Source organism: Heloderma suspectum, chromosome 5 (genome assembly GCF_057233095.1).
Source record: "Heloderma suspectum isolate Gila_16-S chromosome 5, 16-S_ref, whole genome shotgun sequence".
Taxonomy (NCBI): domain Eukaryota; kingdom Metazoa; phylum Chordata; class Lepidosauria; order Squamata; family Helodermatidae; genus Heloderma; species Heloderma suspectum.
Genome location: NC_139462.1, coordinates 188,347,890 through 188,367,519, shown reverse-complemented (window position 1 = coordinate 188,367,519; position 19,630 = coordinate 188,347,890). Strand labels below are relative to the sequence as shown.

The 19,630-nt window shown below is 42.0% G+C and overlaps 1 protein-coding gene across 39 annotated transcripts in view; it reads left to right on the top strand.

Moving 5' to 3' along the window:
• Positions 1-527: 527 nt before the first annotated feature.
• The window catches only part of PHF14 (PHD finger protein 14), a 185,388-nt gene continuing 166,285 nt past the window's right edge, over positions 528-19,630 (top strand). For all 39 annotated transcript variants that reach the window (XR_014792374.1, XR_014792373.1, XR_014792372.1 and 36 more), the window contains exons 1-3: positions 528-675; positions 1,184-1,294; positions 13,559-14,253. Coding sequence is in view for 24 of the 39 variants with exons in the window: in XM_084858689.1 (XP_084714815.1) it covers positions 645-675; positions 1,184-1,294; positions 13,559-14,253 (837 nt within the window). In the remaining 15 variants the exon portion in view is untranslated. The remainder of the gene's footprint in view (positions 676-1,183; positions 1,295-13,558; positions 14,254-19,630) is intronic.

The window sequence follows — 19,630 nt, the reverse complement described above, 5'->3', positions numbered from 1 at the left end:
CACACACACAATTACAGAAACCCGTAATTAATATAAAACAGAAACACACACCCCCTTCAATATTAACCATAATCAGCACAGCACAAATAAAAATAAGCACCACAAAAACATAATCCAACAAATAATAAAAATAACAATAATACAAAAGCACGGATGTGTGTCCATTACATTTGCATCTACAGCAATTGAAAACAACAACAGTTGTGCGTTCACGAATAGATTCCGATTCGAAGATCGGACGAGCGAGAGACGACGCGCCCGGAGCTCTCAGCGCCCGGAGCTCTCAGCGCCCCTCGCGCGCGATCCCCTCCGGCTTCCGTGGTGCTGAATCGGAAAGCGCGTTCCGAGGCCAGCGGCGCTCCAAGCCGAGTGCGGGTGAAAGCCTTCGCTTTCGCCCAAGGCGCCTGCGTGGAGCTTTTGCGCATGCGCAGAGTGGCGCCACCCGGCGGAAGCTCCTGAAGAGCCGCGAAGGGTTGGTTCCGGTTCTCGGTTTGGCAAGAAATGAACTGCATCCGGGGCGCGGCTTCGCCTATTGTCTGGGTTACGGCGCTGGCCTAGGAACGCCGCAGCCTCTCTTTCGGCCCGAGCGTGGTTGCGGTGTGAAGGGGAGCGAAGCTCCCTGCCGGGCAGAGGCGGCCCTCTCTATGCCCGGCAGCGGCTGCTCGGCTCCAGTGAGTAAGTCCAGCAGCGCCCCCGAAGGCCCCGTCCCCTTCCCTTCATCCGAGCCAGAGGCCGCCTCTCCTTTGCTGCCTGAGCGCCGCGCAGCCTCGCCTGCCCGAGCCGGCAGCGGAGTCTTCGGTGGGCCGCTAAAGCCGAGCCCCTCTTGCGCCTCCCGCCACTTCAGGCTCGCGCTGTGGGTTGCCCTTCGTTCCACCCGTGCCCCCATTTTGTGCTGCGGGTGGGCATGTTGGGCGGGGGGGGGGGCTGTATTGTTGCGCTCTGCCTCTCTTTTTCTTTCCTCCCTCCGGCTAAGACCTGAACCTGCCCAAAGGAACTGCAGCCCTTCCGTCCCCACGATCCACCCCTCAGGTGTCGAAACTGAACTCGTGTCACTCACGATTCTGAAGTTTCTCTTTTTTATTTTGATCGTTGGCTTTTCTCCCCCAACGAAGGGGAGTCCCAGCAGCCTGTGGCAAGCGCAAAAGAAACATGCCTCTCTTTCTCTCTCTGTTCTTTTTCGCAGTGGATCGTAGCTCGAAGAGGAGGCAGGTGAAGCCGTTGGCAGCTTCCCTACTGGAAGCTTTAGATTATGACAGTTCAGATGACAGTGACTTTAAGGTTGGAGATGCTTCAGGTAAATGTTTTCCCCTTCTCATGTTTCAAAATAATTCAGGTTACCCACCCCGCCCCCACACACAACTGCATTCTTTTTAATTTAATTTTATTGTTTTTAAAGTAAATTGTCATTACTTTTTGATATCTATTGAAAGGACAAGAACCCAGGTGTTCAGATATATTGTGCAACTTTTTTTCTTTTGAAGTTACTCAGTATCTGCTGAGGGAATGTTGAAGAAATGACAGGCAGCATGGGATGGGGCAGCAAGATCTTTGACTACCTTTGCCTAGATCCCCAGAGATCTCAGAGTCCTTGCCATGTTCTTTCAGCTAGCTGCTACCCCCTTCATCTAACTGCAAAATTCCATACTTCATTCTCTCTAGCTAGGTACTCTGCTCCTTGCTGTCCCTCTAACTCGGTGGTGGAATAGACTTCAATAATTTGTTTTGAGTTCCAGAACTGAATGGAATTCACAGTCCTTCCACATGAAAATTCACACCTAGGTATCTTAAGATTTTTTCATTTCATCAGTATAATTTAGGCCAGGAGGGGAGTCATCTTGTTACTGCTATTGTTAAATAATGTTGAGTCAAAAATCCTTGGTGATATACTGCAAATCACCCAGAGGTCCACCAGTAGATTGAGATCTATCCACCCCTGCTCTAACTACAACGATTTCCCCCCGATTTGTTTGCCTAGCTCCATCTCATATTTGCAAATCAGTCTCCCAACTCAGTCTGGTCCATCCCTATCTGAGCCAGCATTTTAGCACTACAGTCCTGCTAGCCAGTTTCCTTTCTCCTAGCTTTCTACTTATACGATCCCATAATTTCTACTTGGGTTTTTCTTCTTGTCCAAGACCTTTAACTTCAGGCTTCCTATCTAGTTATTGACACTTTGCTAAACCTTCAAAAAGGTCCAGACTTTAGTGCAAGGAGTGACTGCTGGTGAGGGTAAAGACATGAGGTGTCCCACAGTGATTCACCTATGAGGGGTGAGGGTCTAGAGCTATGTTTTGGGTCATTCTGAACTCAACCGAGAGCTGGATGGTTTCCAGTTGAACACTCATAAAATCCAATTAAGCTGTTGTTGAAATCTTGCATGTAAAATATGTCAGTTGTGAACTATCTGGGTAAAATCCTCTTGTCTTGCAGCTGGTTTCTTAGATGAATGCACTCCTGGTGGCACTTCCATTGCCTTAAAACTATGCATTATTAGCAAGGTCAGCTTTGGATGTGCATTAACTATGTCAGAATCCGCTTTTTTCTATGAGTTGTTCACCCCACCACACATATAAACGTATACCCAGGGCATGTGTTACCAGTTATTTCCTGTAACAGGTTAGACAGTAACATGCTGTTCAATAATGGCACTTTGGAACCATTGTAACAAGGCCAATTGTGACATGGTAATTGCATACCCCAAGTGTATGCATTTCTCTAATTTTTTCAGTCTGAAAACACTGTCTGACAGTCAGTGTGAATAGATTAGTAGTTGCGTATTCACATCAGTGTTATTGAAAGTAAAATTTTTTGCAGTGTTGAATGCTGTTAGTTTGAACTCGTTCAATATTTTATGGCCTAAGTTACAACAAATATATGTGGCTATATGTCAGAGATAAGTCCCAGCCCTTTCACTTGTCTGACAGCTCTGATTCTGAGTCAGAGTTAGAACTGCTAATCAGAGCCTGGGGGAGGGACCCTCCCTAGAGCATTTAGATGCTGGGAAAGATTCCTCCGAAGGCCTTGACAAACAAATGGTCCAGGCTGAGTCCCTGCCCCCTCCACTGTGGGAACACATGTTTCTGAGGAGGAGGAGGAAGAAGAGGGACATGACTTGAGAGATGCTAGGGCATGTTGGAAAGCAAAGAGGGAAAAGTTAGGAGCAGGGCTCAGATGCTCAGCCACTCTTGGAAGCCAATGTAGGAGGAAGCCACCCTAAGGGAGGAGTATCACTGAGAAGCAAGCTTGGCCATGAGGTTCAAGCTCAAACTGTCAGCAACTTCATTACCCTTCGGTTCGTCTCCTCTGATTAGAGATCACAGATTAGTTATTTAGGGCCTGGGGCAGTCTTAGAGTTTCCTTGAACCTGCATCTGTAGAGAGGCTTGTTGTTGTTCAGTCATGTCCGACTCTTCGTGACCCCATGGACCATAGCACGCCAGGCCTTCCTGTCCTGCGCTCTCTCCCGGAGTGTGCTCAAGTTCATATTCATTGCATCGGTGATGCTATCTAGCCATCTCATCCTCTGCCGTCCCCTTCTCCTTTTGCCTTCAGTCTTTCCCAGCATCAGGGTCTTTTCCAGAGAGTTTTCTCTTCGCATTAGGAGGCCAAAATATTTGAGCTTCAGTTTCAGTATCTGTCCCTCCAATGAGCACTCAGGGTTGAGTAGAGAGGCTAGACCCTAGCAAAATAAAGTCATATTAGCCTGAAGCTTTGTCTGTTGTGGTGTTGATTGTGAAGGGGAAGGATGATCCATTTCTGACACATATTATCATGCTACTCTAAATTGGTCACAGGTTAAACTAGAGGATCTTTGAGATCTCTTCCAACAGTGTGATTTTTATATTGATTTTAATATAGAACCAGGCCACATACCTTTGCAATCTTTACAGTGATCAGTTGTTGGTATGGAACATATGAAGGTAACTACAAAGTATACAAAACTATTTTTGTAACATAAAAGTAGAGTTTAGTCTGTTTAAAATCATGGTAAGCTGTGTGTGTTACTCCTGCTTAGAGATATAATATTTTTGGAAATGTTGAAGCTGTGGGGGAAAAAAACGTTTTTTTTTTCCTGGGAGAAAAAAGAGAATTGCGGGGGGGGGGGGGGAATGAAAAAATATGCAATACTTATTTTTTTAGTGCTCTTTATAGACCTAAAGTCACTTTGTTGCTTTAGGACAGTCTTCCTCAACTGGGTGCCCTCCAGATGTTTTGAACTTCAGCTCCCATCAGCCCCAGGCAGCATGGCTAGTGGTCAGGAATGCTGAGCATTCTAGTCCAAAACATCTGCAGGGCACCAGATGGGGGAAGGCTGCTGTAGGAATGTAAATTCCATTATGTATACTTGGTTTGCTCATGGATGTACTTAATTATCATTAAAATTAAACACTTTTAAAAGTAAACTCTATGAGTAAATTTAATATACAAAACATGATAATTTTATGAGCAAAGTAAGTTACACATCATACATTTTAGGTTCCTATTTTATGTCTGATCTAAGGGAACTTCAGCAAGTAGTTCCCGAAACATCTGAATCATTCTAGAATCCATAAGAAGCAGGAAGAACTTGAGACAGAGGAAGACTTGTGTACAGTATCTGTTCCTGCTTGTAAGGAAGTTTAGGAAAATTCCTAAACCTGTTCCTGTTTGTGGGGTAGAGTTAAGGGAAATCTGGTCTGAAAGACAAGCTATTAAAATTTTATTTAGCTGGGAAAGACTCTCTCACCTGTTAGGAATGGTAAGCAACCATATTTAATTTAAGAACCTTTATAGAGTGCGATTCTGTACCTGTTTAGACAGAAAAATGTCCTACAATTCCTAGCATTCCCCAACCAGCATGGCTGGCTGGAGAATGCTGGGAGTTGTAGGACTTTTTTCTGCCTAAACTTGCATAGGATTGGGCCCTTAAGCAATCTCAACCTATTATGAAGAGTTACATTTTTGTAAACAATTTCCATTAATGAAAATATTTATTCTTTGTTCATTTTGAAAGGTTGTCTCTAGTGGTGGGGTAAATTCCATGCCTACATCATAGAAACCAGGCTACTGAGTTTTTAGTTTTTTGTTTAGGTACAGAGGCAGCAGTTAAAAGGTCTTATAAATGAGGCAGCATTTCCTAGTGGTGAGGTCTAATTGCAAACTTTATTAAAAAGTGTGCCAGAGAGTTCTGTAGATCCAAGCTTCAAACTTTTTTTTTTTTTTTAAGAAATATAGGTGGGATAGCCCACATGCTGTTGTGTCGCCTCTGGTGGCAGTGACAGGATAACCTACTTTCTTTTGCATGTGGATTTTAGATTAGAACTACTTTAATTGACCGCTACAGCATCTAACCAGAGCAAGGCCAGAAACAAAGGACTTTATAGAACAAAATCTCAAAATGTACGTTTTCTTCCATATTATGATATGGTGGCTGTACTTGCATTTTGGGAAACTGAGCATGACTTGGAACATCCCTAAATGTCTATCATAAGAACATAACAAGAGCCATGCTGGATCTGACCAAGGGTCCATCTAGTCCAGCATTCTGTTCACACAGTGGCCAACCAGCTGTTGATGGGAAACCAACAAGCAGGACATGACTGCAACAGCACCTTCCCACCCATGTTCCCCAGTAAAATATAAATCAGAGCAATCATTTTAATAAGAAATGGAAGAAATAACTATGCTGAAAATCTTACAGAGAGGATTAAAAGAACATTTCCCCCATGGCTTCATTATTTCCAGAAATAGTACATCTCTAGTCTTTGTATAGAAGTCTTACATAGTTTTTAGAAATCATTTGTGGGGTGTAAAGGCTGGGTAACAATATATAAACACCTTGTCTTAAATATTTTATCGATTATTCTAAAATAAAATATTTTATAATCCAAAATTGTTCAATTTGTTGGGGAGGGGGGGAGTGGTCCCTGGAAAAAACAGGGGTTTTCCCTGAATTTTCCCAGTTTTTTTCCCCAGGCCTTCACATTTCTACTACTGCTTAGCATAAAGAAATAGCCACCTCTAATTCACTGATTGTGTTTTGTTTAAATAATTCATTCAGCGTGTTCAAGCAACAATGCATCTTAATCAGGAAAATAGCTACTAAGTAAAGTGGATAAATAAGATTCAACTTGTTATTTGAAATCAATCATCTCTAAATTTTGCTCAGAATAAGACAGGCTAGTTTTACATGGGTACATTTTTGAGTATATGAGAACTCTAAACAGTGGATTCTTGGAGGAAGTGATGTTCCAACAAGCTCAAGTTGTGTTTCTGTGCACAACTTTGGCCGTGCTACTACTAATGATTGGCTTTCTAACTTTTGTGCACAACTAGTTAAAGGACTTCTAACTTAGAAGTTAAAATTCCTTTATAGCAGCCTTCCCCGACCTGGTGCTCTCCAGATGTTTCAAACTACGACTCCCAGCATCCCTGATGTTTGGCCATATCTGGATGGGGCTGATGAGAGTTGAAGTATAAAACATTTGGTGGGCACCAGGTTTGGGAAAGCTGTTCTACAGCATGAGGTGGGCACCTCCACTGCTGTAATTAGACTTGGGGAAAGCTTTCAGTTGAAGCCAGTGGAAAGGTTTTCCCAGCCTAGTTTCAGTGTGTGTGTGTTTGGGGCATGGTGGAGGTTTATTTGGCAGGGTTGCTGCTGTGGAGGGAATGTTAACCCTCAAACCCCAGTTGCAAGTCTCCCAAGGTGTAATTAGGCTTCAGGGGAAGACTTCAAGGGAGGGGCAGAATCTTCATGTGTGTAAATCTATATGAAGATATGTGTGTGTTATGTGTCTCTGTGTGAGACTGTGGGTGGGTTTGTGAGAGTGTGTGTGTATTTTATGTGTGAACGTGTGTGTGTGTTAATGTGAGTACGTGTATGTTTGTGTGAATGACTTTGTGCAGGATGGCTCTGCCCACTTTTTGCAGGGGACCCATCCACCTCTGGCATGCAGCCCCCAGAAGGTTCCCTGGAAAGTAATTGGCACCCAACTGGTTCCCTGTTCCTGCTCTACAGTGTTAAAACTGCCAAAAAAAACCCCCAGGGCCTTTGGCTTAAAGTAGTCATGTGTATATTGGGGAATGGGTTGGCAGGAAAAAGAGTGTATAGGCTAGGGGTGCACGAAAGTCACTTACCTGGTCTCGCAGCTTGCTTCGCGGTGGGGGGGGAGGCGCTTCGCTGCTCCCCCCGAAGTTCAGGCCGGGGGGGGGAGGCTTCCCTCCTCGCCCGGCCGAAATTCAGGCCGGGGGGGGAGGCTTCCTGCCTCGCCCAGCCGAAATTCAGACCAGGGAGGAGGCGCCTCGCCTTGCCCGGCCGCAAAATAAAAAGTTAAAAAAAAAAAAAAACGCCCCCGTGATAGGCTACGTGACGATTTACGTAGCCTATCACGGCTAGATCTGCAAAGTCAGTCGTGATAGGCTACGTTAATCGTCACGTAGCCTATCATGGGTGACATTTTAAAAAAAAAGTGCGTACGCAAATGGCGGCCGCATAGGAAGCCGCCATTCGCGTTCCTTATTTGGTCGCTGTAGTCTACGTAAGTCTTTAAGTAGACTACAGCGACCAAATAAGGAACGCAAATGGCGGCTCCCTATGGGGGCCGCCATTAGCCGTACGCGCTTTTTTTTTAAAGTCACCCGTGATAGGCTACGTGACGATTTACGTAGCCTATCACGGCTGACTTTGCAAATCTAGCTGTGATAGGCTACGTTAATCGTCACGTAGCCTATCACGGGGGCGTTCTTTTTTTTTACTTGGAATGGCGGCGGCGGCAGCCGGTCGAAAGACCGGCTGCCGCCCCTGCCCCTGTCGAAGCCCTGCTGAACCGCCGCTGCGACCCGCCACCGGGAGCGACATTCGGGAAAGGTAAGTCCCATCCCGGGGGGTGGGGGGGCGGAGAATTTCTCCCCAAAACTACTTTGGGGGGCCGAATACGTTGGCACTCGGCCCCCCGAAGTTTCGGGGAGAAATTCTCCCCCATCCCTAGTATAGGCATAGGGAGATGGAAGGATGTGTAGGAACAGGAGAAATGTTGCCTTAACTGTCCATTTCTTGAATGTTGTCATTTAAGAAATTCCCCTGGATTTTTCTGGCTACTGCCTCCTGAGATTTTTTGAAATTAAATTACTTTTTTATTGGCCCCAAAGGTAAGTATTACTGATACTTATTCTGGAAGCAATTGCAGCATTGCCTATAAGAGGTCCCATTGATTTCAGCACATTGTCAGTTGATTTGAGGTGGTTACAGAGGAACAGTGAGATTAGTGGCAGCTTAAATAACTGTGTCCCAGGGCATTGTTTGAAGGCACATGAGGCAGCCACCTTGTTGAAGCTAAGCATGTTTGGGTTTGAGCAGTGTTTGGAAGGGAGACAACTTAGGAATCCCTTATAGCCACCTTGAGTTCCATGATGAAAGAAAGGTACAATATAAATGTAATAATAACAAATAAATAATAAATTAAAATAGCTACATGCAGCTACTAGATGCCTTTGTGTAATGAGCTATTGGTCTGAAGCAATGTGCCATGGAGAGGAGCCTACTTCGGTCACTATGCCATTGCAAACTCATCTGAATCTGCATGTTTAGCTAGGTTTGTTAGAATATTATGTTTACTTGTGGATAAAATTTTTGTTTTCAGTAATCACTTTGTAGCAGTTTTGTGAGGTAAATTAATAGTGCAACATTTATTGAAACAACTCAAGTTCCCAATGTAACAAAATGATATAAATATGTTTTCTTTCTTTCAGAAACTTTGCTAGCCTTTCATACTGTGTTGGTTAAATACTGGTCTTTGACTTGAATAGCCCTCGTTCTATCTGTTTTATTTACAGTTTTTAAAAATAAAGTGAATGAAATATGTCATCTTTGTCTCATCTGTAGTCTGACAATACAATTTTACAATTGTAATACACAATGATAATGGATGTTGAAGTTTGCAAGTTCTGTTGCATAAGAATGTTGAAGTTCATCCAGAATTTTAATTCTTCACAAAGTTGAATGAACATTCTAAAGCTTGCACTATTGCAACAGTTTTGCTTGTAGATCATATGAAACTTTGATTTGTATTTTACTGGAGTCTTGAAATGAAACTGATGGCAATAAAAATCAGTATTTTGGATTATTTTATGCAGTTTGGGGTCACCTGAGATTATTTTAGATGTTGTCCCCAAATTAAATACCTTCGCTCTTACAGGCTCACCATTTGCTCACTCTTCTCAAGTCATTTGCTTATGACTGTTCATAAGAAACTTTGTACATTACCACCTGTTGAATATTAGATATACCTTCCCTTCTGTTGTTCACGTAATCGCTTTGTATGAGAGGCGAGTCAAAAGTCCAAGATTTTGCCAGCATCTCTCTCTCTCTCTCTCTCTCTCTCTCTCTCTCCCCCCAGCTTACTTTTAAACTCTGTTTTCCACTTGAGCGTACAAAAAATCAGAAGTTAAAATGAATTAAAGTGAGTTAAAGCATGCCATAAACAAGCCATTGGTCTTATTTTTTATAAAAAGTATTTGGCAATAGCTGGTAACTGGTTTTTGTGAGGATTTTTTCAGCCTGCTGAACAGACTTTGGGCTAATCCAGACAATCTCATACATGTAGCATTAGGTGTGCATGCCGTCCTGCAGGCATAGCTTTCTTCTCACTGGAAAATCTGTTGGTGTGGTGGGAGAGAGTCAGTGGCAGGAAACTCCCATGAGCACAATCCTGTGTGGATACTTGGAGGCTGCTGAGTATCCAGTGCAAGGAGGGACGACAGCAGAGGCAATCTTTGTCTCTGTGCTCCAGCTGCCCTGCATTTCTGCTAGACAGGCTATGTTGCCTGTTTAGCAGTGGCACTTTAGAGGGGGAGGAAAGGAGGCTGGAGTGGCCATAGGATAGGCCATAGTGCAGCTGCCGAGGTCTCCTCCCATCCGTGCCCTCAGGAACGCCCCGTCTTTCCTATCTCCACACTCCTCTTTCTGAGCATGGAGAGGTAGCTGGCACAGTTCTTTCCATGTCAGCTATGAGGGGGCGAGGAGCGTGGTTTCTTGAGGTCTGTCTCTGACCTCGGAGCCAGGAAACCAAACTATCCTATGCCACCCCCACCCCCCAACGCTGTCTGGGGGCATAGGATCGCTTCCTAATCCGCATGTGGGAATAAGAGGGCAACTGCACAGTACACATACGTTTTAGCACTTTAACAACTGTAATGGTCATAGAGACTGGGTGTAGGCATTACTTGCCACTAAAATAATGGTAATGTAAAAGGTGACAGTATGAAAGTTGCATATTCTGCTTCCACTTATAATTAGAAGAAAAAAACTTTAAAGAAATGCTGGCAGCACCATTGCTGCTTGACTCACCAGGATTTTTCAGTTTCTTAAATGTTTTTTTAAAAAAGTTTGATCTACTATGTCTAGCTATTTTGAAGAGTAACTTTATTTAAAACTGATATGTTTAAGTTCTGCTCATGACTTTGACAAGAATATTATGTTGGTAAAATATATATAAAAATATTTAAATAGTAAAAAATAGTTGAATGTTTTGATAGCACAAATATATGCAGACATCTATTTAAGTGCTATAATATTTGTGAATCAATTAACAAATAAAAATAAATTACAGATTACTTTTTGGTTGATTCATAAATTATTATATGTTTTAAATACATTCCTGCATGTATTTATGATATCAAAATCTTTAAGATATTTTTTACCCTGACTTATGTTTTTGTGTTGATTTCTTGATTAGGGAAAATGTGTTTCTTGCATTTGTCCCATCCCCAGAATTTTCCAGTTGGTAAAACAGGAGCAAGATACATTACATCTGGCTACCTGTGAGTGGGGTTTGGTCAGGTTGCATTGAGTGTGGGAAGGTAAACAGAGGTCCTCAGATGGTGGCTTGGCTTACTAGCCAGATGTTATTTGTCACCATTGACTCCTCCTTTCCCTCTGCATGCATACCTGAGAAATCAGGACAGGGACGAGGGGTCTTTCATGCTGCACTGAGCTTTTTTAGCATGCAGAAGCCATGCTGCTCTCTCATTGCTTTGGTCCAAGTGACATGAGGTGCCTTTCCCCTCCTCTAAATTTTGTGCATGTGCCAGAATGCTCAGGAAATAGGTGGAAAGGGTTCTCATACCATCCTGGGCTTTGGAGCAGGCAAAATAAGCTCAAGAAACTGAATTATGCCTGCTCCAAGCTCAGGACAATATTCAGAGACCCATCCTGATTCAGGAGAGTAATACAGTGCTGGGCTTTGGGATAGGCAGAACCCTGTACCCTGTGGAGGGCTTGTCTCATATAGTGCTGAGTAGGGGCTCACTGCCAAGGTGAGCTGGAAATCAGGCCTTTGTGGAGGTCTGATAGCAAAATAGCTCCTTAGTCAATAGTTTGCATTCCAAAGCACAGTGGCATACGGAGATCAAAATCACCTAACAATCCATAAGTTGCTTCATAATCAAGAGTACATGAGGAGATGAAGGTAATCGGGAAACTAGTGACCACCCTCTTCTTGCTCTGAACATGGAATTGTGAAGAGTGTAATGCCATGTCATCTTCCAACTGAGTATTTTCTAGGCTTTCTGACACTAGTAACACTCTAGTGCTCTGTTGGGCATTCATGTACATTGAAGTATTTCTGATGTCTGGTTGCAGGGGGGTGTCTGTTTTGCTGTTATGTAATAGCCAGTTGATATGACCAGAATTTTCTTTATACAATGTGTCCAAGCAGTCCCCTGGGATTCATACAAGTGGAAAAGGCCTCCTGGAAGTGACATTCATGACTGCAGCTACATACTTTTCCATAAAAATTGCTTCTAGGAGACTGTGACTATATCTATGGAGGTGTCTGGTTACATGTTAGCCTCTTCACACAAATGAAGTGCCAGAATTGTTCAGTTCTTGAAAGCTCTTAACATCTGAATTAGCTTAACTTGCAATGGCAGAAGTGGAATTAAAAAATTATAAAGAAGTACTCCTGTAAATAGGTACTGAGACCAAACATAGTAATTTGCATTATTTAAAATTTGTTTAAGAAGTTTCACATATGTTCCTGGTGGTTTTGGAAAAACTTGTAAGGGCAAATAAGGCACACAGCAAGCACATTTCAACAGTTATTTCAATTTTAATTTTTAGTCTTCCTTTTGTTCCAGAAAGATCCCCAAGGCACCTTAATATAAAACAATAAACTAGAATTGAATTAAAACTTTCAGGAATACTAAAATTGTTCTGTCATATGATATTCTTGTAACTTGGAATAGATACAACTCTTAAATAGAGTAGAGGTTTTACAATTAAACACAGTAATGTCATATTTCTTCTGTTGACTGAAACAAGGAAATGTAAAAAAAACAACCCACCTTGGTAGAACCATTTTAGTATTTTCAAGATTCTTAACTGAGTTAAGAAGAACCAAATAGATTTTCAGGTGTGTAGCTGCATATGTTAATAGTGCTGCATTTTATGGGGATGCATTGCATCTTCATTTGTGAACAGGGTGATACGCAGAGTATAATTGTGAATAATGAATACATTCCTGATCATTGGCCGTGCTGGCTGGAGAGGATGGGAGTTGAAGTCCAAAACATCTGGAGGGTACCAGGTTGGGAAAGGCTGCACTACATTGTAGAAAAATGATGCTTATACCAGTAAATTTAGACATTTTAACGAAAATATTATAAATTCTTGTTCTTAATTTTTAGGAAAGTAAAATATTTACTCATGATAAGAAGTGTACCAGTTGAGTCATATACTTAAAATGGCAGTGTTAAGGTTGCATGAAAGAAATAACTTGCATTGATGCTCTTTCATATTTAGGAATCATTGGTAGTTTATTTTAAACTTAAAACGCCACTCAGTTATTCTGTTAGTAACAAATATCAATATTATTAAAATGACAGAATTTAATGTGCTTAATTATGATTCTTGACAAAAGGTTTTTCCATTATAGGTTCCCCCCAAATACTTCCAAATCCACAGAGCTGGAAAAAGATTTCAAACCCCTTGGTACAAACATTGGGTTTTATTTGCTGAGCCCATTCAAGGCTGTAAAAATACCAAATGTTAACCACCAGAATAAAAATTTTAGGCTCCTAGGTAACATTATATTGACATAATTGTGTTTATTTCTGAAATTACTACTCTGTGGGTAAAACTCTGTATGAAATTACTTACTAATTTCCTTAAATCAGATACTCAGTTTAGTGTAGTGTGCTTCAGTAGAGCAGTTTGGGTACTGGGCTATATACCTAAAAATGTTCTTTCCTGTTCATATTATGTTCAGTATATTATATACCTAAAATTTATATTTTAGGTATATAATATATTATATACCTAAAAATGTTCCTGTTCATATTATGCAGTGTGATAGAGACAGAGCTTCTCGCTGTTCTACCAAATGCAAAACATTCTTCATCAGTAGGTTTAGAATAATAAAACAGCAAATGAAAAAAAATGGGCCAGATGAAAAATAAGCTAGGTGGCCATTAAGGAAAGAATATTTAATTTGACTAAGCTGGTTGCCTCAAGCCATTTAATTTTTTTTTTTTTGTTCATTTTGCTTTGGAACCCCTTTTTTAAATTTTCATATGCTCAACAGATTCTGAAGGCAGTGGACATGGCAGTGAAGATGGATCAAAGGATAGCGGAGAAGGGTCCTGTAGTGAATCAGAAGAAAATATCTTGGAGGAAGAGCTGGCAGAAGAAGATGAAGAAAAAACAGAGGAAGAACGACCTAAAAGCTCAGGTGGAGAAGAGCTGCCAATAACAGAGAAAGAGGTGATTAAAACTGAGAAAGAAGAGGAGGAGGGAGATGGAAATGGAGAAGGAGAAGAGAAGACAAGAAAGAAAAAGGAAAAAGAAAAAGAGAGAGAGAGAGAGAAACCTTCTGAAGCAGATGCTGGCATTGATGAGCAGACAAATGAACCAAAAAAGTGGAACTTGCGAAGAAACCGCCGTCTGCTAGATTTTGTATCCATGGAGGAGCTAAATGACATAGATGACTATGACAGCGAAGATGACAATGACTGGCGTCCAACTGCTGGGAAGAAGAAGGGGAAAAGCACATTGCGGAGAGAGGGAAGTGATGGAGATAATGAGGATGATGAAGATGATGGGAGTGGAAGTGATGAGGATGACAATGAAGAGGAAGGCAATGATGACGATGATAACAGCAGTGTTGCTAGTGATGTTGGATCCAAGAAGAAAAAAGCAAAAACTCTTAGCAGAAATAGTGCTGATGATGAAGAGCTGACAAATGATAGCCTGGCCCTTTCACAAAGCAAGAGCAATGAGGTAGAATAGACAACTTTCTATAATACCTCTGATGAAAAATGGAAAATACTCTCGAGTATGATTGTTTTGAAATTATTCCCTAAAGCTAGACAAGAGTTACTGGATGGTAATTACATTAATGAGCTGCTGAGTTGTGCTTAATGCTCGTTAAGATAAATTTGCATCAGTTTTATGTTTGAATCCAACACCCATTGAAGACCAGTGGCAATTTTCCACTGGCGTCAATGAATTTTGGACTTGGATTTTAGACCATATTTCAAACTCTTAAAATAAATTAAATTTTAGTAAGAACGTTTGCAACACTGAGCACAAATCAGGATTACATTTAGGAAGTATTGCAGTAAATGCATAAAAATTCTAATAAAAGATAAGGGAACATGGTTTTGTAGGCTAAGGCTGCAGTCCCATACCCACTTACTTGGGATTTATTTCTGAGTATACATGTACAGGATTGCACTTTAAGTCTCTGGCTGGTCCTGAGAGCAGTATATTGTCAGTTGTTTTAGAAGCTATTAAAGAGGATCAGGCTCAATTACAATATGTGGATATTTTGTGCATGTTAAAACACAAGGATGTGTTATAATGTGTACTCTTTAAAGTTGTGAATGAACACAAGCAAAATTAAGTAGAGACTTAATGTGGAGCTTTAGTTGTACAATCCTTACACTGAGTACTAAAGATGGCATGCTGTAGCAATCATATATTTTGTATTCCATAGCAAGTGTGTTTGTGGAATGCCTCCAGCATGGAGCTTCTTAGTAAGGTGTACCAGCTTTTTAAAATTTTAGGATTCATGCAGCATTGGTAGTGGTTGGGTTTCTCTGAACAAGGAGCGGACACGTTTTTGCTATAGTTCATTGAAAAGCTTTTAAAATTAACCTGCTTATTAAAACTTAAATCTTCAAAATCAATCCCTCAACTTTTTTTATATTTGTATTTTAGAAGACACTAAATGCTGATTTGAAAATCTTTCAAATCTTTTATCTTACACATGGGTGGGAAATTTTGGAAGGTCTAGGGGCCTTTTTCGCCCACTGGGCCCTCACTCCCCATGGGCCATACTCCACAGGCTGCCTCAGACCTCCCTCCAATATGTGGTTTGTTGCCAAAATTCTGAAGCAAACTGTTCCGTAGTGCTAAAGGAGTTCAGTTTTAAAAGTTAGCTTGTTTAGCAGCTCTGGAGCACAAAAGGATCAAATTTTGTTTCAGAACAAGCTAAATTTGACTGTTTTAGAGTTCTTTAACACTAAAAGTGCCACTTGGGAGGGAGGATTTATTTTTGTTGTTGTCACCACCAAATTTGGTGGCAGACGGGGTAGACAGCAGGGGCCACACGTGACCCACATGTTATCCACTCCTGATCTAACACATCTCCCAGTTCAAAATGTAAAATGCTACTAGTATTTAAAATGTTATGGGAGCATTATTTGCTATGATAAACTCATGGTCCGATCCTTAACACCTGTTGTGCTAGTAAATAGGTTTATAATACTGAGCTTACTAACAGTGTAGTCCTATACATCTTTACTAAGTTATGCCTTGTTCAGTGGAACTTATTCTGTGGTAAGTGTGTTTAGGGTTGATGGATGCTTTAATAGTGCTTTAAGTGCAGGATCAGATTTTTAGTACACAATGATGATGTGCTGGTATTGCAGAGACAGCAGTATGTCCTACAGACAAATCTGTGTAAGAATTCAGGATCAGGGAGGCTGTGGTGCAGATACTTTGAATATCCTGAGATATGGTAGATAGATTTACGAAAGTAAATAATATAAATAATATACACAAGTGATGAAGGCTGATATGTATGGTTCCCCCCTTACTTGGAATTAGTGGGACTTAATTTCAATTATCTATTCAGGTGTGCAGGAAGACACATTCATTGGTGAATGTCCTGACATGCACAGTGCATGGTTAATGTGCTTTATAATCTGATCATGCATGATGTAGAAGAAGCTTACTCCATTACAACTGAGTCCTTTGATCTTTCATCAGCACAATTTTTATCATGTTTCTTTGCCTTTAGGCCAACCTTCCAGTCACATCTTGCAATACATTTTACAGATATTAATAGGTTGAATCTTCCAAGGTTCCCCCCCAAGTTGATGGGAGAATATTATGGCTGCAATCTGAAGAAGCTATATACATGCATGAATGCAGGTGAGAAATACATGTCCAGCTAAAACTGGCTTTGAAGTTTTCACTTCAGCATTTCTCGCCACTGAACTTGAAAGCTGGTTTTAAAAACTCTACATAACTGGGACCTGTTGGAAAGAAACCTTCAAAGACATCCTTGGCTGGACATGAGGGTCTCACATGCACACATAAATTCTTTGGACTGTAAACTCTGTCTGTGTTCTGTTTTAAGGAATGAGAAAAATGAAGGCCAGAGAGATTAACTGTATGGAATCACAGTGCTATGTGCTATCTGTGCTATCTGCAACTCTTAGGTGCCATTCTGCTAATGGCAATACATGTTGCATCTTGAAAGTGAAGTTCTTAGTGGAGACCTGTGTAGGGTACAGCCTTCTCCAAATTCTCAGTCTTCGTCATCTGTCATGGATCATCTTCCTTTTCTTCCAGAATAGAATACTTCAGCCAATCTGTATTGCTTTCCCATAAACTGCTATTCAAGTCCCAGAGCTCTTGAATTATTAAAACATAAAGGAACATTTATTTAGGTTAAAACAAATCTCTTGAACTGAAAATTGACCTCAATAACTTAATCATTTCAATATGATCTAAACCAAGAAGGTCTTTGGAGCTTTACTAGACATGCCCTATGCTTATGAAATCCCTAGCCATCTTAGTAAAGCTAAGCAGGTCTGGGTCTGGTCAATGCCTGGATGGGAGACCACTTGGGAAGCCAATATACACAGCCTTGAAATCCACGATAGGAAAAGGCATGAGATAAATTATAAACATTATTATATCTGTCCATCCCCACACTGAAGACCTGAGTATGTTACCTATTTAATGCCTGCTTTCAAAATGTATAGAATGACTAAAGAAGCACCAATTTCTTATCTCCCCCTCCACACCCTGGTAGGCAAATATCTAATCATAATGCTACTTCATGTCAAAGTATTGATAGAGGCTCTGTAATGTAATGTATAACAATTCTCATTTGTAGCAGTTGCTAGATTTTGTGCATGTGGCAATGTTGCCTTGCTAATTCATCAAATCATTACTTACCTATCTATTCTTCCTGTTTTCATTTAAATATCCTGAATAACAAAAGCTTAACAATGTGTGCTATTTTTTGATGAATATCTGATCTCTGTATTGAGCTAGTTCACAATAATGCTAACCCATGGTTAGCCCATGATTTGTTGCCTTACCCAGAGTTTGTCTGGCAGATGATCAATCAAAGTGTGGTTTATTTTTCTAATCCCTGAGTTGTTGTTTCCCTCCTTTTTTGCCTCATCTCTCCCTGTATCCCAGATGTCTTTGTGGTGCTGTAGTACTGGCACATAGAGTGGTTGGGGTTTTTTTAACCGCTCTTGCCTACCGCCCTTATAGCCTGGCTAAACAATCCATGAACAGCCCATGGTTCTGGGTTCACACAATGACAACCCTTGGTTTAAATAACCCAACCCAACAACAGACCACGGGTTCTTTTTCTGGGTTATTTGTGGTTAATAAACCATGGTTTGTTAGCATGACTGGATTCACATATCATGACAACCCAGAATTCAACGACCCATGGGTTAAAGAAAGCATGGGGTAGTGTTATGTGCAAGCCAGGTCACAGTATAGCTGACTAACATGTCCCAATGATTTCAGTGCCTGTGTCTTTTCTATATCTTCATATAAAATTATGCTTGGTGACCAACTTTCATAATACTTTCTTTGTCTACCATTATGAAGGGTTCTGCAGTATCTAACTGATGTTGTGAAGGCTTAGGTGTGTTAGAAGTTAGATGAGAAATTTCTTCTTTGTCCCTGAGGAAGGTAGAACCCAATGTATTTGTGTGTGTGATAAGCTAAAACCAGTCAGATATATTAGGGCTGTCACACAATCATATTTATTTTAATTGTTTTCCAGCATAATCCTATGCATGTCAACTCAGAAGTAAGTCCCATTGAGTTCAGTGAGGCTTACTCCCAGGTAAATATGTATAGGATTGCAGCCCTACTCTGCTTACATTTGCCTATGAGAAAAAAAGCAAACAATTTTTTTTATAGAAAATACTGTGTCTTTTTAGATGAGGCCATATCTTAGAGGCTTTGGTCCTCCTCTCTCACAGAGGGGGGAAGTCTCTAAGAAGGTATTTTAGTCTATTAATTATAGGGCTGTGTATGGACCCCCCGATCCGACTCGGAAGCTGCTTCAGGGTTTCTGAGGCGGGCCTGATTTGGCTCAGCCTGATTCGGGGAGGGGGGGAGGCAACCCACCTTGGCCTATGAAGCCAAAGTGGGATTCAGACATCTGAATCCCGCTTTGCCCCTCCCACCACATGCCAGCTCCTTACCTAGGCCCTTGTTCCGTGGCAGGGGGGCACCACCGCCAGGGGAGCTGCCACTGCTGGTTCTGCTGGAGAAGATGCTGCTGGGGAAAATGCTGCCCATTGCAGCTCGCCAACCACCAACAGGCATGAGGGCAGGAGTCACCCTCCAACTGCGCTCTCTCCCTTCCTTGGAAGGGCGGGAGGGCGCCCGGTTGGAGGCAACTCCTGTGAATGAGGGCAGGCTGCTGCCTCCAGCTCCTAGGTCCTCTGGATGTGTGCCGGCAGCCATCTTCCAGGGAATGGGGGAAGCCATTTTTCCTTGTTTTTGTGCCATGGCTGTGCCCGCAAGTGGCACATCTGTGATTTTTCTGGTTTAGTCCATGTAGGCAGGTGTGCTCTGTGATTGGATGGTGGTTTTGTGGGTCTCCCCTTCAAAAATCGTATGAAATCGTGAGGATCCTTTTTTGATTTTATGGATGCTTCTTTTACCCAGTCTCCATAGCCTGCACTTTCTTCTAGGCTTCATTCTGCCAAAGGAGAGTGGGAAGCGTCAATGCTTCCTCTGCCATGCTTGGAAGAGACTGGGGCAGTTGCTCCCAGTGGCTAGAACTGGAGCAGAGAGAGTAATTCCATGGAGCTTCCCTCTCAGCTCCCGTCCCATCCTGCTGCCGCTGCCGCTACCATCATTGCACACAATGGCAGCTTGTCAGGGCGGCAGGATGATCAGGCAGCTCACACATCCCAAAGGATCATCTTGTGTGCCTCCCCCGGGGTGTGTGCGCTTCCCCCGGGGTGTGTGCACCCCACTTTGGAGACCACTGCTCTAGTCAAATAATGTTCAGACACCTCTCCAGTAACACCACCTCTCTCACAATGAGCAAACGAAGGCTGACTCATAGCAAAGCTCACTTCCTCTTCCCCCCCGC